The 23,813-nt window shown below is 37.3% G+C and overlaps 1 protein-coding gene across 3 annotated transcripts in view; it reads right to left on the minus strand.

Moving 5' to 3' along the window:
* Positions 1-8,469: 8,469 nt before the first annotated feature.
* Positions 8,470-23,813, minus strand: part of pdgfrb (platelet-derived growth factor receptor, beta polypeptide) — an 80,190-nt gene continuing 64,846 nt past the window's right edge. For all 3 annotated transcript variants that reach the window (XM_079839628.1, XM_079839626.1, XM_079839627.1), the window contains 6 exons: positions 18,769-18,891; positions 18,519-18,630; positions 14,775-14,874; positions 14,426-14,531; positions 11,433-11,695; positions 8,470-10,461 (listed from right to left, as the gene is read on the minus strand). In XM_079839628.1, the coding sequence (XP_079695754.1) occupies positions 10,344-10,461; positions 11,433-11,695; positions 14,426-14,531; positions 14,775-14,874; positions 18,519-18,630; positions 18,769-18,891 (822 nt within the window). In that variant the 3' untranslated portion in view covers positions 8,470-10,343. The remainder of the gene's footprint in view (positions 10,462-11,432; positions 11,696-14,425; positions 14,532-14,774; positions 14,875-18,518; positions 18,631-18,768; positions 18,892-23,813) is intronic.

Here is a 23,813-nt window from a genome sequence, read left to right on the forward strand (position 1 = left end):
GGATGTCCTGTAAAGAGCACATTCGGGGCTTTGCATAGATACCAAATGTTTGAAGGTTTCACCAGGACAGCAACTTCTTGGTCTTTAAAAACGGTTGACATTAATGTTTAGCACTCTTATGGAAATATGATAATATTTTTTAATTATAATTTAAATCGGATTAATTTTCAAATCGTTTGTTATAAATCAACATCTCAGGAAAGTGTTATGGGATTTCTAAACAAAATATGACTTTCTGTTACAAAACAGGGCATTGATTTCATAAAGGACACGTAGAGGACACCAGGACTTAAATCATGTTTACTAGGCATTTTGGAGACAAACGTGAATATGAAATATTAGATATGAAAATGTTGCCAATTATTACTCCCATTATTACACTTCTTTTTTCATGACATGTTGCACCAAGAGCACATTAATATGCAAATTAGATGCAGTGTATAGATACATTGTATTGAATGGGAAAATCCAAGTATGGCCATTTTACCCACATATTGGATAAAGTAAAATGGTATATCAATGCATTTCGTTATACCTTTCATAACATAGTTCAGAATCATCTTTAAACAAAGTTTGTTTAAAAAAAAAAACCTGAAACCTAAAAATAGATTGGTGAAGGAAAAATAAATCCCATTGTCTTTGCCTATATACATGCAATTTCATGTCATTTTATTTTTTCCTGGTGTCAACTACAGAGGACATATCATAACATATGAATAAAATATAAATTTGTTTCTTATGCTCTAAACAATGTAATGACATGAATAAAAAATACAAAATTAAAAAACTTTGAACTTTGAAAAACTCCCAGGAGGGTAAAACAAGAAAAAAAGAGAAAACTTCTGCCTTCAAAGAGAAAACACTAATTTTTCTGACCCCATTTTATATTTATTTTAAGCATAAAGGACAGCCAGGAACCTCGGAGTTGTGATTGGTGATCAGTTAAAATTCACTGACCACATTACTACAACAGCCCGATCCTGCATTTTTGCACTATACAACATTAGTAAGATCAGACCCTTCCTATCAGAGCTGGCCACACAACTCCTGGTCCAAGCTCTTGTTCTCTCCAGACTGGACTACTGTAGCCTAATGATCTTCTAGCGGGCCTTCCGGCATGCACTATCAAACCCTTGCAACTGATCCAGAATGCAGCGGCGAGGGTGGTCTTCAACGAGCCGAAGAGAGCACACGTCACACCTCTCTTCATTAGTTTGCACTGGCTGCCAACAGCCGCTCGAATCAAATTCAAGGCACTGGAGCTTGCCTACAAAGCTACCAGGCTCTGCTACAATATACCTAAACTCGCACCCTCAAAAGCTTGCCTTCTGCAAGTGAACGACGCCTCGTAGTGCCATCCCAAAGAGGCACAAAATCACTGACCTTTTCCTGGACCGTTCCCACCTGGTGGAACTCTCTCCAAGTACACCTGGCTGCAGCCTGCCGATCGGGGAGGGGCTGTACCTTGGGCCGGGCTGCACGTGTCACCCCGCCCCCCACTTACTCTGATTGGCTAATTCGCCTTTCATAGGCATACATGAGAGAGAATGTCATCAATCCAGTTACAAAACTGTAAAAGAGAGGTGTCTAATGCCACACAAATAAGGTTGAGCTCAATCTAGAGCACACTTAACCTAAGACAAATTCAGGTGTTTTAAACTTAACTCGCTATGTTCGTACCATTGAATCACTGAGTAGTTTGCTACTGTAAATTTAATCTTCTAGATCAGACGAATTCACAAATGAATATGTCATTCTGTGGGTCTCGGAGTCTCGATTTAATAGCCTGCTTCACAAAGTGAATCACAATATTTGACAGCGGGGGCTGTGAGATTTTCGGATACAATTAGAACAAATTTTTTGGTCAAAATGTGAAGTTTTCCAAAACTAATTTTGGCCGCACCTGAAACGGAAACAGAAGTAAAACATCGCTCATTCAAGGACGTGCATTTGGGACTTAGCAAAAACACAATGTCTGTCTTAAATGCGTCCGCACAGTTCCGTTGAATGAAAAATAAATATTTAAATATGTAGAAACTGATGGCTGAAATAACCACAACATTAACAACAGCACTGCAATAAAAACACACTGTTTGTTTATCTGTCAGAAGCGAGTGAAAGTCGCGTTGCTATAGCAACAGACTCCAGGCGCGTTCTTTCATAATCATGGCTGGTTACAAATACAAAATTCTTGATTTCGTCACTTTAAAATAACGAGGAACAAAAAGTTTATATTAAGTGCTTTTATTAATTGAGTTGATGCTTAAAAAACGGGGGTAAGAAATATAAACTTAATTCCAAAGGAAAGCAAGTTTTTCTTACACTATGAACATATGTTTTAATGTTTTAAGCACAAATTTAACCTATTAAGCATAAACTCACTTAATTTTGACCATTTAATCGGAAAACACAACTTAATATCGTATTTTGCATCTCAAGTGTGTATCTTGAGGACGTTTAGATATTTTTTGCTAAAAAAAGACAAGCAAAATATACATAGCCTACCGAGTAAGGTTTTTTAGGGGGGACAGCGCGACAAAAAACAAAGGATTACCTGAGTTTCAGTGAAGCTCCAACGAATCAGATCCGGATGAGAAACCTTCAGCTGCGTGTCACTCCAGACTGAAGCTCAAGCTGAGAAGCTGAGAAGCTGAGCTGATTTCCATCTTCACCGCGGTACTCAACTGAGACGAATGCTGAGTCCTGAGCGCTGAGTACTGCGGGAGTTATGGGAGTCTGTCCGTGACCTCTTGAACAAAACCCGCCAGTGTTCGGACAGCCTCATGATCAGTGCGGTGAACATCATTGTTTACATGTGAAAAACAGCCCATCAACAGCTTCTTTTAATATCACAAGAAGAAAGACTGCAGTATTTGCCACCCGACTGAAAAGATAATTGATTTTGTTCACTTTATGGCTTTTCTCCAGTTGCTTTTGTTTGGACTATATGGAGGGTTTGCAGAAGGAAATAGGACCACATAATTTTTTTTAGTGCACTCATTTAAACTCAAAATCTGAAAGGTCTTCAGTATGATGTACTGAAATCAGATTATACAGATCATGATGACAAATCAGTAGCCTACTGGTATTTGCCTAAAACATTACAGTATTAGTTTGACAGATTTTGTTCGTTTTTGGAAATGTCCAGCTGTGTTATTTTAGTACTATATTATTATTAAAGGGATAGTTCACCCAAAAATGAAAATGATCCCATGATTTAAAAAACCCCCCCAAAAAACACAATATCACATATTTGCATATCAACTAAAATGCCAGTGGTTCCACATACTGGAGAAGAATCTGACTAAACTTATAGTGTTGGGTTCGTCAGTGTTAAAATTATACTATTTGCAGAATCAGTTAGCCTACACATACACCTGTGACCTGTACATGATATTGCGCAACATTGCAGAGCAGTTGGGCACACCAACACTGACAAACATCTGACTCGCACTGCTCCAACACCTTAAAGGTGCACTATGTAAAACATTTTCAGTAAAATATCCAAAAACCACTAGGCCAGGTGTTATTTTGTTCAGTTGAGTACTTACAATATCCCAAATGTTTCCAACGATTTGTAAATCGTAAGAAATTGCTATTTTACCCAAGGAACTGGGACATTTGAGGGAGTCGCCTGTCGATTGCGTCATATCTGCGTTACCCTCGGTTTACGGTTTTATTTTACAGAAACGCTTCACTCTCACTGCAGTGTGTAACAAGCGTCACAGCAGCCGCCGAGCGAACGCACAGAGTAAAGTCATAACTTAATTTTCAACACACTCAAATGTATCTAATATGATAAACAGAGCTGCGTTACCTCATACTCATGACCAGAAAAGCAGAAATGGCGCCAGCGACTGTGGCATAATAAAAGTCCCGCTGCTCGTGAGGCGTGTGTTGCCTTCATCTTATTAACAATCGCTCCAGCGGTTCCTCAGCTCCACAACACTCGGTCCTGCTCTGCTTCATACAGTAACGTTAATAATAGGGTTGGGTATCGTTTGGGTTTTTTTCGATTCCGGTGCCAAACCGATACTTTTAAAATGGTTCCGGTGCCTAAACGGTGCCTGAACCGATACTTTTTTTTAAAAAAAAGGCCACAAAACGAGGTGGATGACATTAAATGGCTTTTTATTTATTTATTTTTTATTTAAATTGAACCATTTATTAAAAGTTTAATGTATACTTTAATGTATGAATATAAATAAATACAAAACACAATTTACTTATTTACAAATTATAATTGACTTATTTACAAATTCACAGTAAAACCTAAGCCACCTAACCCAACTACAACAAGCCTAATATAACTCTTAATTACAATAATAACAGCAGTAGTCTGTATTCTTGGTATGCTACTAACAAGCTTCGAGCTTCAGCTCTTTTTTGAAATATGATCATATTCTCTGGCTAAATATTTTAGAACGCATCGTCTTAATGTTTCCATGGCGATGCGTCATGTTTCTCACATGACACACAGCAGCCGCAATAGCGCTGACAGCTCAGCTGTATCGGGTTTATTTCGTTTTTTCTTTTTATTCAAAATATTCACAAACTTCTTCAAATTGTGTGAGTGAATGTGTGTTAGTTGATCTATAAAGCGCAATGGGCGGCGCCATGTTAGTTTGCGCCTCAGAATCGGATCTGTCGGATTTACAACACTTGAGAGCATTCTCGTCTCACGAAATACATGAAAGTAAGTGACCAGTGAACTGGAAGAAGAACAGAGTAAACGCTATAGTTACTATATAATGTGCATGTATCTGATGTGAATAAAACATGTAACGTTAGTCAAATTATAATCGTCTGAAAGGATTGTCATTGCCGCTTTCATAGACATCAGGGTGTGTTTTTTGCTAGTAGCCTACTTATGAGCATTTAAATGTCTGAAACCTGAAATAAACATGATGTCGTTGAAAACACTGAATAGTTGTCATGAGTTGTGATGTGACCAGCGCTGAGCGTCTGTCTCTGGCTCAGCCAAAGCGCGAAAGCACGTTTGAATTTTGGCACCGAAATGAGGAACCGAAATCTGCGTTCTGATTCGGTCCGGTACATACCGGTTATATAAGTACCGGTGCCATATTGGAACCGGATTTCGGTACCCAACCCTAGTTAATAATCACATCCATGAACATGATTTCTGCCCGAGTCCTATTCCGATTCTTTTCCACTGGCTGTGAGGTGAAGACCACATGTCCCAAGATTCTGTGCTCAAACTTGGTGTCATCAAACTACGCCTTTGTTTTGAACAAGCAACCTCTAGTGGACGGAAAAGTTACATAGTGCACCTTTAAGTAGCAGCCTCATTCCATCATTATAATATAATGTGCTACATTGAGTTTCTGCTGCTCTTTCTGTAACAGAGCCACAAATGGGCATTATACATAGGGGTACAAAATGCTCTAAAACGTGTAGTCTTCACAGATCCTGAGCACATACTCTAAATTTGCGGATCAACATATTAGCTTGTGCATACATCATACGACACTGTCTAAAAATGTCCCTGTCATCAGACAGGTCATCAGTTATGTAATGTCCTTTGTATTTAGCCTCATCACACACTTTAAGAACAATACCAGACAGAGAGAATTCAGGAAATGACAGATTCCTGTTCTCCTTACTCCTGACAAGCGTAATATTACTCTTCATTGCATTATGTTTAAAGGGATAGTTCACCCAAAAATGAAAATTAGCCCATGATTTACTGACCCTCAAGTCATCCGAGGTGTATATGACATTCTTCTTTCAGACGAATAAAATCTGAGTTATATTAAAAATGTTCTGGCTAGTCCAAGCAGTAATAGTTATATAATAGCAGTAATAGTTGCTCTGTTTTTGAAGTCCATAAGAAATGCATATGTCCGTCAAATAACTGCTCCACGCGCCTCCGGGGTGTTAATAAAGGCCTTCTGAAGTGAATCGATGCGTTTGTGTAAGAATATCCATATTTAAAAATGTATTTCATTTTTTCTATGGCTCTGTATCAGCTGTCCCCGCGCCATCACTTCCGGCGAATAAGATCAAAATACATGCAAAATGCCGGCGCGATCATAGATATATGTACATAGATTCCTCATTAGTGCCTGCGCGGATCGGTTGAATGAGGCATCTATGCATTTATACCTTTGATCGCGGCAAAATTTTGACCTTATTCGTTGAAGTTATGGCGCAGGGAATACTAGATGACATTCGTCTGATAAGAGGTAAAAAAATAACATAAATATTGTTCGGTTTCTCGCAGAAACCGATCGTTACGTGTCTTAAGACATCAATGTGTCGCCACGAGCCGCATGGTTTAATAAGGATTCGTATGTCTATGTGTTTTTACTCTCCTTGCTCTCATACTCTAAAATATCCCCAATGACATGCATTATACGACTATCCCACGTTGGAGTTAAAAATCTTCATTTGTGTTCTACTGAAGAAACAAAAACACCTACATCTTGGATGCCTTGGGGGTAAGCAGATAAACATAAAACAATTTTTTTGGGTAAACTATCCCTTTAATGTCAAAGTCTGTGCCATATTGAGAGCAGACCTTCAGTAACTGTTGAAGACCAGCAGTATATGGACTAAAAATCACCAAATCGTCCGCGTAAATCAAGTGGTTGATAATCATATCACCAACCATACAACCTGTTCCACAGCCATTTAGCAGCTTCGATAAATCATCCATGTAAACATCAAAAAGAAAGGGAGACAAAATGCTTCCCTGTCTAACTCCATTACATACATTGAACGGAGCAGTATTTTATAAAGTATATATCTTGTAAACTAAAATATCTAGCTTCCGGGCGGACCACCTTCCATATTCAACTTACGAAGAAAATGTAATGCCTTTCGCACTTCAAAACGCTTACGCTTGTCTGACGTCCACGTCGCAGCAGTTTTATCGCCAGTTGAATACGGAAGGAGGCCTGACCGAAGCTAGATATTTTACTTTATAACGTTAAAATATGGATACTTTTCTTACACAAGCCCATCGATTCGCTTCAGAAGGCCTTTATTAACCCCCCAGAGCCCTGTGGATTACTTTTATAATGGATGGATGCACTTTTTTGGGCTGCCATTATAAAGCTTGGAAGAGCCAGGACATTTTTAATATAACTCGGATTGTATTTGTCTGAAAGAAGAATGTCATATACACCTAGGATGACTTGAGAGTGAGTAAATCATGGGATCATTTAAAATTTTGGGTGAACTCTCCCTTTAATATACACTCACCGGCCACTTTATTAAGTTAACCTGTTCAAATCCTCGTTAATGCTATTTTCTAATTAGCCAATCACATGGCAGCAACTCAATGCGGTTAGGCATGTGAACATGCCCTGCATCCCAATGTGCATACTATCCACCCTAAATAGTATTGAATATTACTAATGTCACATACTATGCTGGATGGATAGTATGCACATTGAGATGTAGACATGGTCAAGAAGATCTGCTGAAGTTCAAACTGAGCATCAGAATGGGGAAGAAAGGTGATATAAGTGACTTTGAATGTGGCATGGTTGTTATTCCAGATAGTTGAGTATTTCAGAAACTGCTGATCTACAGAGATTTTCACACACAACCATCTCTAGGGTTTACAGAGAATGGGCCAAAAAAGAGAAAATATCCAGTGAGCGGCAGTTCTGTGGGGGAAAATGCCTTGTTGATGCCAGAGTTCAGAGGAGAATGGCCAGACTGGTTCAGCTGATAGAAAAGCAACAGAAATTGAAATAAGCACTTGTTATAACCAAGGTCTGCAGAAGAGCATCTCTGAACGCACAACAAGTCAAACCTTGAAGCAGATCATGGGCTACAGCAAACTGAGGCTGCAATTCACACAAGCTCACCAAAACGGGACAATGTAAGATTGGAAAACCGTCGCCTGATCTGATGAGTCTCGATTTCTGCTCCAGCATTCAGATGTTAGAGTCAGGATTTGCTGTAAACAACATGAAAGCATGGATCCATCCTGTCTTGTATCATCGGTTCTGGTGGTGTAATGGTGTGGGATATTTTCTTGGTACACTTTGAGCCTTTTAGTACCAATTGAGCATTGTTTACACGCCACAGCCTACCTGAGTACTGTTGCTGACCATGTCCATCCCTTTATGAACACAGTTATTTCCAAGTATATGTTTAGTGCTTAAACATAAACTTATTTCAGTTAGCTGCAAAGCCAAAATTTCAATTTCATTTCAGATTTATTTCGATGAACAAATATGCTTATAACTGTAATAACCCTAATGTTGACTAATGAGTTACGATAAACCGATACGTTTTATCAACACTGTTTTTTAGAGACTGTAATAACGCTAAATTAAGAGCAAAAGGAGACTTCTGCTGAAGTCTGTTGTTTCTGGGGCAAAGTTGATACTGTCGGGTGTAACTAATATCTCCATTAGCTCTCTTGAGCCGTGAAAGAGCAACCACTTATATTGTTGTTCTGGGGCTTAAAAGAACAACAGACATATTATTAAAGACTTTATCACAGCTTTTTATTGTTTATCATACATATAATGTGTAAAAGAGCAATGTACAAAATATCTATACAAAAATATACTTGTAAACATACATAAAGCTTTGGTACCTTGGAGTGTGTAACTTTACTATGCTATATATGTATTGAAATGTGCAATTTAATAAGGCCTTGTGCATACATACATACACTTCAATTGTTATAATCAAGACAATGAAGAATAAACAAGATAAGACAAAATGAAGCCACACGAACACCTTCTCAAACTCTGGGTATGTTACATGTTTGCATGAAAAAGTTCAATCTAAGTACTCAAAGATTGAGTGGAAGTGTTATTGGACTGCTAGTAATTTGATGAATTGACTATTTTGATTCTAATGTACCGTGAGTCATACAGATATACCGTTATTATAAATGACACATTCAACAGCTTCTGTACAAAAAAACGTTCTTCATCAGTATTGTTGTCGTTTTCCAGTAGAAATATCTAAACATTCTTAAATCAAGATACATTTACCGGAAAGCAAAATTCGTTTTTGCCGAAAAACATGTTTTAAGCATAAACTTACTTAATACATTTTTCAGAAAACAAGATGCAATATGACAATATGTCATTTTGCTTCTCAAATAAACAAGACTCTGGGCCCTATTTTAACGATCTGAGCGCATGGGGCGCACTTAGGGTGTGTCCGAATCCATTTTTGCTAGTTTAATGACGAAAAAAAATTGTCAGCGCACCAGGCGCATGGTCCAAAAGGGTTGTACCTAGTCTCTTAATGAGTCATCATGGGTGTGTTTTGGTTGTAACGTGCAATAAACCAATCACAGTCTCATCTCCCATTCCCTTTAAAAGCCAGTTGCGCTCACGCCATGGCGGATTCGCTATTTACATGGTGGAATTTGCGAGTGGAAAGACTGAATGCTTCTCCAGAGAGGAATCCTTTTATTTTTAATATTTAAAAATGTTTGTGAGCTGCTGCGCATCCCTGTGTGTGTAATAAGCCGAGTGTATGCATGTTGTGCACCCGTCTACAGGCACATATTACTAACGTGCCCTTTAAAAAAAAAAAAATATTCGTTTTCAGTTCCTCAAAATAGCAACGCACCAACAATGCGCCTGAACACAGCTCTGGGCTGAAACTAGCAAAAAACACTTGCGTCTGGCGTCACATTGAGCTGGGTGTATGATAGGGCCCTTAAAATCTTTAGTCATTTTGCTTCACAAGTAAATGTTGATTTAAGAATGTTTATATATTTGTACTGGAAAACAAGACTATACTAAGTAAGAATTTTTGCAGTGTAGCTGCAATATCCATGCTAAAGAAAAACAGTCTTCTGTTCTGCGTTGGTTCCCTTTACAGAATCATAAACAATCACATATGTGTGTATAATCTATTTGCTTCAACTACTCATAAACATTAAAGTGCAAGTTTGCTACAAGAATCTTTACAAAAAATGGTTAAAAATCAAAAGTCACAGGCCGCTGCCTGAATACAGAAATCAAATATGCACTTAATTTTTTCAATAATGTTCAAAATAGCAGAGAATGATTTGAACAAAGTAAAAATTAAAAACCCTCTATAACGTAATACATCATATTTCTGTGTACCTTTTGAATAACACAGCTAATGTACAGTATCAGCTGATTGTAGCGTTGCCTTCTGCAGTTTATAATACTGCATTGTACCACTTTAATAAAAAAAAAAAAGCCTCAACCTTCACAGACGGTCCTTTAAGAGCACATGAAGAAGTCTAGCATATCATTCTGATGCATTTATGAACATTTCTTTTGAATTGATGCATACAACTTGTAAAAAAATCTGCTCAAAATGCACATTAAAATTACTTAATGATGACAGGAAGTAGAAATGTGTCACAGGAAGCTCTCCTCCACTTCTGGACTTTCAGAATGTTCTGGCAGCAGTTCCTCCCGCTCGGGTTCTGTACTCGGGGTTTCCATGGAGACTGTCTCCTCATCAGAACTTAGGGAGCTTTTGAAGAGAGAGAGAGAGAGAGAGAGAGAGAGAGAGAGAGAGAGAGAGAGAGAGAGAGAGATTAACATCACACACATGAACTTTGAACCTCCAGGGGGTGCTGTTCACAATTTGGAAATTCTTTAGAAAGGAATAATTAGCTCAGTATTGTTGCAAAGTCATATATATATATATTATTTATATTATATATTATAGATCCTTTAAATTTTATAATTTTATCATCACGGTATATATAAATTAGTATTATAATTATTCAAAATATTAAACACACATTGAACAAATATATACAATGAATGTATATGTCTAATAATAAATGTCAAATAAAGCGAAATAAACAAATAAATATACACTTCATCAAACTATTATATATTATTTATAATAAATATAATTTATATTGCATCATATCATATTATATAATTATTTACACGTATACGTTTAAATACCTTTATACCATGAATACATATGTAATTTATATATGTAAAATAAATAAATATACACTTCTTCAAATTACAATTATATATTTATATTATATAATATGCATCCTTTTTATTTTTTTATATCCTTTATATTTTATAATTTTAAGTTATATTATATACATATTTATTATTAAAAAAAATATTGAACTGAACAAATTTATTCCGTGAATGCATGCCACTTGGCCACTGTATGTATAATTGAATTATGTATTTATTTAGTTTGCATGTATTTATTTTACATTTTATATATTTCTTGCTATTTTAAGTTTGAAAATGTGTATTTATACCATAAAAGTACAGGCTCTCAATCTCACATTAAAAAAATCGCTCCGATTTGCACAGATGACCAGATTATTCATGCATTTAAAAAAAAACAAAAAAACAGAAGTGATCCCCTCTGTATGGAAGAGGAAGAGGTAATGTCTCATCTTTCCTTCATCCTCTGTGGTTTATAATGGTCTGATTTATTTTTGATCACAAAGGAAGTGTTACCTCGAGGGGATTTCCGTCAGCACCGGCCCGTCCTGGGTCTCCTCCTCTGGCTTGGGGTCGGGGATGGGGATGATGTACTCGTTGTGCGGAGCTTCTGCGTCCTCTCCGTCGGCCTGCGGACGTGGGGTCGGGTTTGGGGTTTCATCTGAGGTGGGAGATTGAACAGAGAAGGCACCCGGGAACGGAGAGGGGACATGCGGCTTCACGCGAGCCACCGCAGGGTGATCGCTCTTCAGAAAGCTGTCGCTCACCTGAGAGTATCTCTGAGGGATAGAGGATGTTGATGATGATGATGCTTTCATGAAGAAGATAAGAATTCAGAGGACACAACCACCCAAACGTTTGGAATAATTCAGATATTTTAATGTTTGAAGCCATTAATGCTCACCAATGATGCCAACATTTTCCTATTTACATGTTGTGATGTGTATAGTTACATTGTGTACTAAGACTCCTGAAAATAGTCCCCAGCATGCTCTCTGTGCAAGCAGGTTGTCACGTTGGGGATGTTGACGGAAGTTAACGCTGTGTAATATCATTGCGCCGCTGCACCCATGGTACGGCAGCAAAGTTTCTTGATTATTACGCAGGAATGAGAGAATAGTTCCTAGACATATCGGTCTCTAGAAAATCGCAAATTTTCATTTTCTTAGTACACGATGTAACTATACACATCACAACATATAAATAGGAAAATGTTGCCGTTATTTTGTCACTTATTGAGCAGTAGGCTAGATGGAGCCGTTTACCTCCAGTCTTTGTGCTAAGCTAAGCTAGCGGTGGGTGCGTCAGACAGAGTTATGGCACGCACAGAGATGAGAATGGTATTTATGGACTTATCTAACTCTGGGGGATATGGTGAATAAGCTAAAGTCCCAAAAAGTCAGTGTGTTCCTTTAAAATGTATTAAAATGTGCACTCATTCTTAAAGGGATAGTTCACCCAAAAATTAAAATTAGCCCATGATTTACTCACCCTTAAGTCATCAGGTGTATATCAGGGCTTAAAAATGGAAAAAAATATAAATCGGTTCACTCCGAGCAGAATCGATATTATAGCGTTTCCGTTTTTGCGTTCCTCAATAAAAATTACTGTTCCGAAAACGGTTTGATTTGAAAAAATACCGGTTAATAACGTTATTTTAATTTAGCCTATACTTTAAACAAATATGTATAAATAGACTTATTTTCACTCAATAATAATATAACGCATGGTAATTCAACTTGAATATTTATTTCATAACATTTTTAAAACCACAACAGAAATACATGCATTAATTACAAAGCATAAACAGCGGACCTGTTTTGGAGCGTTAGACAATCGAAAGTGGCCTCTTATGCCTAATTCTTTTCAGAAGAGTGATAACATTCTTTGTAACGTTACATAACTTTTTTTCAACACGACTTGTTTTAAAAAATGTATAAATAAAGAATAAATAAACTGGATAACCATTAATGCACCGTCAACTGCTAATTTCAAAGCAAACACTGCGCAACACGTCCTTGCATCACATAATCAAAATCAGTCAGCTAATAAAGCTTGATCATTTAATGCAATATAACATACCGAAGCATCAACCGTCTATAGAAAACATTGACCTATATTGGCAATCTGAAAGACTATAGGAAAAATGTTTGATAGATGCTATAGCCTACTTGGATAGGCTTAAACGGAATCCATAAACTAGCCTAAATCAGTCTATTTGAGCTTAAAGTCCGTACTGCTTATTTAAACGTTCAAAAATAATGTCCTCCAATACCTGCGCTTTCATTGATGACCTCAGTGGGGAAAGAAATGTACTTGAGGCATGAAAATGCGCGCTCTGCACTGACGGTAGATTCATAGATGACTGCTGCGCGGGCATTTCACTCACGCTTGATCCGTCAACGTCACATGCTGTAGCTACTCATTTCATGATTGGTCACTGCCAAATTAAAATATTAAAGAGAACGATAAAATAACGTTATTAACCGGTTAATGGTCATTTCAAATTAACGTTTCTGTTCAGAACGATTCAAATTGATTTTGATTTCGTTTTCTTTTTTTGTTCCTCTTAAAATTTCGTTCGTTTCCGGTTTTCGTTTTCGTTCCTTGAACCGGTTCGGAGCCCTGGTGTATATGACATTCTCCGTTCAGAAGAATAAAATCGGGAGTTATATTAAAAAAAGTCCAGGCTAATCAAAGCTTTATAATAGCAGTAATTGTTGCTCTGTTTTTGAAGTCCATAAAAAAATGCATCTGTCCGTCAAATAACGTGCTCCACATGGCTCCGGGAGATTAATAAAGGCCTTCTGAAGCGAATCGATGCGTTTGTGTAAGAAAAATATCCATATTTAAAACTTTTTAAAGTAAAGTTTCGGCAGCTCGCCTTCGGTATTCAATCGATCAAAAGACTAACGCAACCAGATACACTCGTCAGACGTCACGTACGCATCTTGAATTGCGAGAAGGCACTTTCAACACTTTTCCACGGAAGGCGATCGGCTGGACCTTTACTTGATAAAGTTTAAATATGGATATTTTTCTTACACAAACGCATCGATTCGCTTCAGAAGGCCTTTATTAACACCCCAGAGCCACGTGGAGCACGTTATTTGATGGACAGATGAGTTTTTTTGGACTTCAAAACCAGAGCAACTATTACTGCTATTATAAAGCTTGGATTAGCCAGGACATTTTTAATATAACTTAATTAATCTGAAAGAAGAATGTCATATACACCTAGGATGACTTAAGGGTGAGTAAATCATGGGCTAATTTTCATTTTTGGGTGAACTATCCCTTTAAGATTATTTATGCATTTTAGTTAAAATTTTGCTTAATGTTGACGATTCTCTGAGTGTTCCTTTTGCTTTGTGTGATTTTAGAAAGTACATGAGCCAAGGGACTTACCACAAAATGACAGAGAAATAAATTTTAGGAATATTACAATTAGAATTTCTTTGCAATCTATGATTAAACCATGGAAACAAAACAAGGAACATAAAGGAAACCTTTTTATATCCGTCTGAGAGCATGTTCCCCATCGTGTGCACCAGAAAGGAGAACTCCGGACGCTTCTCGAACTTCTCATCCCAACATTTCCTCATGACCTCATAACTGCAGAGGAACAAACCATCAGCATTCAATCCAAACTGACCATCGTCACCACCACCGTCACATTCATTTAGAGATGTCACCAGAAATTCCCAGAAGCTCAATGGCTGTGATTTAAACTGTTACTGAGCACAATCTTATTTACTGTATGAATATATAAAACAAGGATAAATGCAATAATAAGCATGCAAGCCTATGTTTATTTAATTGTGATTCATGGCAGTAGTGAGTGAAGTGCAAACATACATGTCTTCGTGGGCGTACGAGGGTTTGGCCATGCGGTAACCTCTCTTCAGAGCGCTGTAAAACAACTCGTTCATCGGCAGGTCTGGATACGGGGTTCCTCCTGCAAAATCAGCCACAAAATCACCAATAAAGAGAGCTTTTCATTTCACTTCAAGCTCACATAAAACAGGAAATATCCTGTATTTGTAAAAGCAGTTTTTGCTAATTCACCAGTGAGCTGCTTAAAATGGATTGTTTATAATCTCTTATAAAAGAACAGCAAACATGCTTTATGAAAGGATTGGTAACACTTTACATTTGTTAGTTACATTAGTTAATATGAGCTAACACTGAAAATACTTCAAAAGCATGCATTATTCTTCAACATTATTCAAATCAAAAGTATCTGTTAATATTATGTTAACTACATACTACCACAACAAAATCAACAACTGCTCTGACTCTCGTGCACTTTACAAAACATTCTCTTCGCTCCTTTGTCCTCCTCCTCCCCCTCCTTCATCAACTCTTACAGCTGATGACTTTGCATCATTTTTCATAAACAAAACCTCCTCCATCAGCAGTCAATTCTCCACACCACAAACTGACACACACATCTCAACAACCATCACGCACACGCTCCCCTCCTTCTCTCTGCTCTCTGAAGCAGATGTCTCCAAACTCATCCTATCCAATCATCCCACTACCTGTCTGCTTGACCCTATCCCCACCCACCTCCTTCAGGCCATTTCTTCTTCTGTTACTCCTGCACTCACTCACATTGTCAACACCTCTCTTCACACCGGGACCTTCCCCACAGCATTTAAGCAGGCTCGGGTAACCCCACTGCTTAAGAAACCCTCTCTAAACCCAGCACTTTTAGAAAACTACAGACCGGTATCCCTTCTTCCTTTCATTGCAAAGACACTTGAGCGAGTGGTGTTTAACCAGCTGTCTACGTTTCTTGAACAGAACAACCTCCTGGACATCAACCAATCCGGCTTCAAAAGCGGTCACTCAACTGAGACTGCCCTGCTCTCGGTTACAGAGGCACTGAGACAGGCAAGAGCAGCTTCCAAATCCACAGTACTTATCTTACTGGATTTGTCTGCTGCTTTTGACACAGTTAACCACCAGATCCTCCTGTCAACTCTCATGAAGATGGGCATCTCAGGAACTGCTCTCCAGTGGTTCAGGTCTTACCTCTCAGGTAGGTCCTTCAGGGTGTCATGGAGAGGTGAAGTGTCTAAGTCACATCATCTAGCCACTGGAGTTCCCCAGGGCTCAGTGCTTGGACCACTTCTCTTCTCCATCTACATGTCATCACTGGGATCGGTCATTCAGAAACATGGCTTTTCCTATCACTGCTATGCCGACGACACTCAACTCTACTTCTCATTTCAACCAGATGATCCATCGGTTGGTGTTCGTATCGCTGCCTGCCTAACAGACATTTCTGCCTGGATGAAGGAACATCACCTTCAACTTAACCTTGCAAAGACAGAACTTCTTGTTGTCTCTGCCAACCCAGCACTTCACCACCATCTCTCCATTCAGCTAGGTTCATCAACCATTACTCCGTCCAGGACAGCCAGGAACCTTGCAGTTGTGATTGATGATCAGCTAAAATTCACTGATTACTGCAACAACCCGATCCTGCATATTTGCATTATACAACATTAGGAAGATTAGACCCTTCCTATCAGAGCATGCCACACAACTACTTGTCCAAGCTCTTGTTCTCTCCAGACTGGACTACTGTAATGCTCTTCTAGCGGGCCTTCCGGCATGCACTATCAAACCCTTGCAACGGATCCAGAATGCAGCGGCGAGGTTGGTCTTTAATGAGCCGAAGAGAGCGCACGTCACGCCTCTCTTCATCAGTCTGCACTGGCTGCCAATAGCTGCTCGCATCAAATTCAAGGCACTGGTGCTCGCCTTCAAAGCAACCACTGGCTCTGCACCAATATACCTAAACTCGCTCGTTCAGACTTACACACCCTCCAGGAACTTACGTTTTGCTAGTGAACGACGCCTTGTGGTGCCATACCAGAGAGGCATGAAATCGCTCTCACGGAGCTTTTCCTGGGCTGTTCCCACCTGGTGGAATGACCTGCCTATCTCAATTCGTGCGGCCGAGTCGGTAACCATTTTCAAAAAACGCCTAAAGACACATCTCTTCCAGCTGCACCTGAACAATCAAGAATAGCACTTATCATTCTATTCATTTTCTGTTTGTCTAATTTATTAAAAAAAAAAAAAAAAAAAAAAAAAAAAAAACTGTCCTGTGTGTTCTGAGCTAGATTAACTGAGACTTGTTACAGCACTTGCATACTGTTGCCCTTGACTGTTCTAGTTGCTTCTATTGCTCTCATTTGTAAGTCGCTTTGGATAAAAGCGTCTGCTAAATGACTAAATGTAAATGTATTATTCAATGCTAACATGAACCAACACTGAATAAATGTATTTGTATTAATTAATGTTAAAGGGATAGTTCACCCAAACAGGAAAATAAGCCCATGATTTACTCACCCTCAAGCCATCCGAGGTGTATACGACTTTCTTCATTCATTCAAACATGATCAGAGTTATAAAATATTATTGCTCTTCCAAGCTTTGTAATGGCAGTGAATAGAGGACGAGATTTTGAAGAAAAAAGTGCATCCATCCATCATAAAAGATATCCACATGGCTCCATGGGTGGTTAATAAAGGCCTTCTGAAGCAAAGCGATGCATTTGTGTAAAAAAAAATCCAGATTTAAAACTTTATAAACTAAAAAAACTTGCTTCCGGCAGACGGCCTACGCAAGTCGACTTACGGCAAAAGAGTAACCCCTGACGTGATGTATGATGTAGGGGTAGCGTAAGTTCTAAAGCCTTTCACGGTTCAAACAAATAGGGCTGGGCAAAAAACTCAAGCTCCTCTTTTCTTATATCGAAATCTTCCGGCATTTCTCTTTAAAAATTCTCGTTTTAGACTTCTAATTCGTGACTGGTGTTTTGTTTTGCTCTATCCTCTGCGCTTCCGCGTTGGTCAATACATCATGCATCAGGTCAGAGGTCACTCTTTCACCGTAAATTGATGCGTATGGCCGTCTGTCGGGAGCTAGTTATTTTAGTTTGTAAAGTTTTATATATGGATATTTTTCTTACACAAATACATCAGAACTTCTGATTCAGAAGGCCTTTATTAACCCCCCGGAGCAGTGTGGAGCACTTTAATGATGGATGGATGTGTTTTTTTGGGCTTCAAAATCTCATCCTCCATTCACTGCCATTACAAAGCTTGGAAGAGACAGGATTTTTTTTAAATATAACTCAGATTGTATTCTTCTGAAAGAAGATAATCATATAAACTAGGATGGCTAGAGGGTGTCTACATTACAATTAAGAGTGATCTGTTATCAGAGGTGACTGGTCAAATTATGTATTTTAGAAATGCACGCAGTTAGCTAACAAAGTATTAATTTAAACAATGTATTAAATTAAGGCAGAAACAATGAGCTCATTGAAGAAATGAATACATGTTAACAAATGATTAGGATATATAGCAGAATTTAGCAATGGTGCATGTTCACTCAGATTTCAGCATTCAAGCTATATATTTTTTCGATCATGCATCTTTGGGAATCGAACTCATGACCTTGTTGTTACTAGCGCCATGCTTTCTCACAATACACATTTCAGGTGGAATATATAGTAGAGGAAACCTGATCAATGTACACTTCTATATGGGGATTAACATTTAACGTTTTTTTACTCACCCAGAGTGAAAATCTCCCACAGTAAGATGCCGTAAGACCAGACGTCACTCAGAGTGGTGTACAGGTTATGAAAGATGCTCTCCGGCGCCATCCACTTCAGAGGAAGAAACGTCTGCAGAGAAACACACACATCTCTTCAGTCAGCAATCTGGGTTGGACTTTCTTTTTAAAATCACAACTATGACTTCAGTGATTTACTGCATGTTTGAATGAATGTGTTTGTTTATTGAGGGATCTACATAGTACGTACGCTGCCTTTGGAGATGTAGTTGTTGTCGTGCATGATGTCTCTGGCTAGTCCAAAGTCACAGATCTTGGCCAGTTTTCCCTCACAGATCAAAACGTTTCTTGCAGCCAAATCTCGATGGACACACTGACCGACAGACAGAAAGATGAGCTTTACTTTACAAAGAAAAAAAAATGAGACTCTCCAGATCAGCACAAAAATACTCAGCAGTTGGTTAGGTTATACAAAGCATTGGTTTACAGACGGGATGCATTTCCCATTTACAACAGCAGATGGTGATGTATGCTTGCCTATTGACCAGGGTTATTATATTTAACTAAAACCATGCAAAAACTTGAATTACTTGAAATAAAATACACTTGAACTAAAATAAAACTTAAAAAAAAAAAAAAAAAAAAAAAAAAAGACAGACAAAAAACAACTAATAAAAATGCCAAAACACAACAAAATTACTCAAACTTAAAACAGAAAATTAAAGATTAAACATTAAAAATATTAATCAAATATATAGGAGCATCTCAATGCTACTAAAATAACACTGCTACTGGCATATTAACCTGCTGCAAGACCAAAGAGAAATTAGAAAATTAATTTATTGCTATTTTTCATCTTATTAGGGCACAAATAATATGTCATGATTTTTATATTTTTATTTAGTTTTTTTAAACATGACTTTTATTTTTTAATGTTTGTATCCCCAGGATACGTCGCCCCTCTGGGGGTATAAATTCATTGAAAAAAGAAAGCTTGTTTGGCAATGCGTGTTATAACATTTTAGCCAATTCTTTTAAACATTTATTCTCTCATAACTCAACTAAAATTCTTTGTAAAATTTGGTTGAACAATAAGTATAATACCTATTTATAAATATATTGGCCTACTGTATCATATTTAATACGCAAATTCTAGGGCCTATAAATTATCAATATGACCAAAACTTTGCTGAAAAACCTGTTGTGCACAATCTACTTCATGCCTTCTGTCTTCTGATTGGTAGTTCATACTTTTTTTATCAAGTAAAGTCTTTTTTTGCTCAGAAATCTTTAATAATTTGTATTAAGTAAATTTAAGATAAACATTTACTGGACTGAAACAACTTCACCATTTTCATACACCAATTTTAATGTTAAAAATTACATGTTAAAGGGTTAGTTCACCCAAAAATGAAAATTCTGTCATTAATTACTCACCCTCATGTCGTTGGACACCCGTAAGACCTCCGTTCATATTCGGAACACAAATGAAGATATTTTAGTTGAAAGCTGATGCTGAGAAAGGCTTCACACAGGCCTCCATTGGCATTCAGTACATTGACACTTCCAAGATCCATGAAAGGCACTTAAAACGTCGTTACAAAGTCTATCTCACCACAGTGGCTCTACAATAATCATACAATGCGACGACAATAGTTTTTGTGCGCAAAAAAAAATCAAAAGAACACCTTTATCCAGCTTGTTATTGCCTTCCGCGTGTGTCTCCACGACGCATGCGCGAGAATATGACGTAGCGCCGGGGCTCGGGATTCCATGAAATGCACACTCTAACCCCATTTTGAGCACTACGCCGAGACCTAAAGCACGATCAATGTAGAATCCAACAGCTTAGACACGCGCGTCTTCCTCTGCTCGTAAACAAATCGCTTCTGGGTCATATGTCCGAACGCCGGATCTGCGTCATATTCTCGCGCATGCGTCGTGGAGGCATACACGGAAGTCGAGAACAAGTTGGATAAAGGTGTTATTTTGATTTTTTTTTGCGCACAAAAACTATTGTCGTCGCATTGTATGATTATTGTAGAGCAAGTGTGGTGAGATAGACTTTGTAACGACGTTTTAAGTGCCTTTCATGGATCTTGGAAGTGTCAATGTACTGAATGCCAATGGAGGCCTGTGTGAAGCCTTTCTCAGCCATCAGCTTTCAACTAAAATATCTTCATTTGTGTTCCGAATATGAACGGAGGTCTTACGGGTGTCCAACGACATGAGGGTGAGTAATTAATGACAGAATTTTCATTTTTGGGTGAACTAACCCTTTAATATAAATGTCAAATTTACATACCATCAAATTTACAAACAGGCTTTTGGGGAACATTTATTTGTCCATCTCTCAATTATCAGTGACTTGCAAAGAATTACATACATGAGACAAACACATTTGCAAATATATACTCACTCACTCACTCACTCACTCACTCACACACTCACACACTCACACACTCACACACTCACACACTCACACACTCACACATACACGTCTATATTACCAACAGGGGACCATCACTCCACACTGACCAAGAGGGGACCTGTGTTTCTAGTCATTTTGAAGAAACAAAACTTAGATACAAAATTTTGTTTTAAGGTCTTTTTTCATAATATAACTTCAAATAAGCATTTATTTTTTATTTTTTAAACATGCCAAGAGGGGACCTGACCGATGTCTACCTATCCAACAGGGGACCTCCATAGCCTGCAATGGAGCTGTGTGTGTGAAAGGGAAGAGAGCTGGCAGTCAAGTCTGTCTTCATTATTTAATATATATATATAATTATATAATGTTCACATAGGCATCAGGGAACACAATGAGCACACAACGGAGAAAAAGCCATGTTGTGGACATTACAGAAAAGAATTTAAGAAATTAAAAAATTCTTAAAATTAAGAATTATCTTTAAGAAATTAATTCTCTGTTGTGTCTTCATACTTACAGTATATGATCCGTCCACATCTCTCATTTAAGCTTATTTTCAAGAACACCAACACTGTAAAAAAAAATCAGGTCTCCAATTGAAAATTTTCTAGTGACCGATCACATCTAAATTTTTTAGTTGGCCGAATTGAATTTCTTGAATTTTAATTGAATTAAAGTGCATCAATTTACAGAAAATTTTCAATTGGAGACCCAAATTTTTTTTACAGTAAAGGTATTTCAATGTGTGACTTATTTTTGAATAAAACATAGTTTCTGCTCTCTAAAATCCCAAATAATGTCCTTTGTTTTTGAGATTTTTAGAGTGAGATTTGATTTCTTGCACCAATAAAAAAAAATATATATATAGGACTGGACAAGCAGAAATTTGTTCTTTAAGGTAATAATAACAGGTCATCAATTTATATAGTAAATAATGATTATGTTAAACACAATGACTCGGTCCCCTGTTAGATAGTAAATCACGACACCAGTGTGTTTGTGTTGTCATTTCTTGCCATCATAAACACACTGTAGAGATTTAGAGTTTTTATAGCAATAACTGAGTTTTAAGAGTTAAATCAAGCAGAAATATTTCTCTAATGTATTAATTGCAGATCATCTTTGAATAATGATTATGTTAAACACAATGACTCGGTCCCCTGTTAGATAGTAAATCACGACACCAGTGTGTTTGCGTTGTCATTTCTTGCCATCTCAAACACACTGTAGAGATTTAGAGTTTTTATAGCAATAACTGAGTTTTAAGAGTTAAATCAAGCAGAAATATTTCTATAATGTATAAATTGCAGATCATCTTTGAATAATGATTATGTTAAACACAATGACTCGGTCCCCTGTTAGATAGTAAATCACGACACAAGTGTGTTTGCGTTGTCATTTCTTGCCATCTCAAACACACTGTGGAGATTTAGAGTTTTTATAGCAATAACTGAGTTTTAAGAGTTAAATCAAGCAGAAATATTTCTCTAATGTATTAATTGCAGATCATCTTTGAATAATGATTATGTTAAACACAATGACTCGGTCCCCTGTTAGATAGTAAATCACGACACCAGTGTGTTTGCGTTGTCATTTCTTGCCATCATAAACACACTGTAGAGATTTAGAGTTTTTATAGCAATAACTGAGTTTTAAGAGTTAAATCAAGCAGAAATAGTTCTCTAATGTATTAATTGCAGATCATCTTTGAATAATGATTATGTTAAACACAATGACTCGGTCCCCTGTTAGATAGTAAATCACGACACCAGTGTGTTTAATTTGTCATTTCTTCATCTCAAACACACTGTAGATATTTAGAGTTTTTATAGCAATAACTGAGTTTTAAGAGTTAAATCAAGCAGAAATATTTCTATAATGTATAAATTGCAGATCATCTTTGAATAATGATTATGTTAAACACAATGACTCGGTCCCCTGTTAGATAGTAAATCACGACACCAGTGTGTTTAATTTGTCATTTCTTGCCATCATAAACACACTGTAGATATTTAGAGTTTTTATAGCAATAACTGAGTTTTAAGAGTTAAATCAAGCAGAAATAGTTCTCTAATGTATAAATTGCAGATCATCTTTGAATAATGATTATGTTAAACACAATGACTCGGTCCCCTGTTAGATAGTAAATCACGACACCAGTGTGTTTGCGTTGTCATTTCTTCATCTCAAACACACTGTGGAGATTTAGAGTTTTTATAGCAATAACTGAGTTTTAAGAGTTAAATCAAGCAGAAATATTTCTATAATGTATAAATTGCAGATCATCTTTGAATAATGATTATGTTAAACACAATGACTCTGTCCCCTGTTAGATAGTAAATCACGACACCAGTGTGTTTAATTTGTCATTTCTTGCCATCATAAACACACTGTAGAGATTTAGAGTTTTTATAGCAATAACTGAGTTTTAAGAGTTAAATCAAGCAGAAATAGTTCTCTAATGTATTAATTGCAGATCATCTTTGAATAATGATTATGTTAAACACAATGACTCTGTCCCCTGTTAGATAGTAAATCACGACACCAGTGTGTTTAATTTGTCATTTCTTGCCATCATAAACACACTGTAGAGATTTAGAGTTTTTATAGCAATAACTGAGTTTTAAGAGTTAAATCAAGCAGAAATAGTTCTCTAATGTATTAATTGCAGATCATCTTTGAATAATGATTATGTTAAACACAATGACTCGGTCCCCTGTTAGATAGTAAATCACGACACCAGTGTGTTTAATTTGTAATTTCTTGCCATCATAAACACACTGTAGAGATTTAGGGCCCTATTTTAACGATCTGAAACGCAAGTGTCAAAGCGCGAAGCGCAAGTAACTTTGTGGGCGGGT

Source organism: Gobio gobio, assembly GCF_949357685.1.
Source record: "Gobio gobio genome assembly, chromosome: 16".
NCBI lineage: Eukaryota > Metazoa > Chordata > Actinopteri > Cypriniformes > Gobionidae > Gobio > Gobio gobio.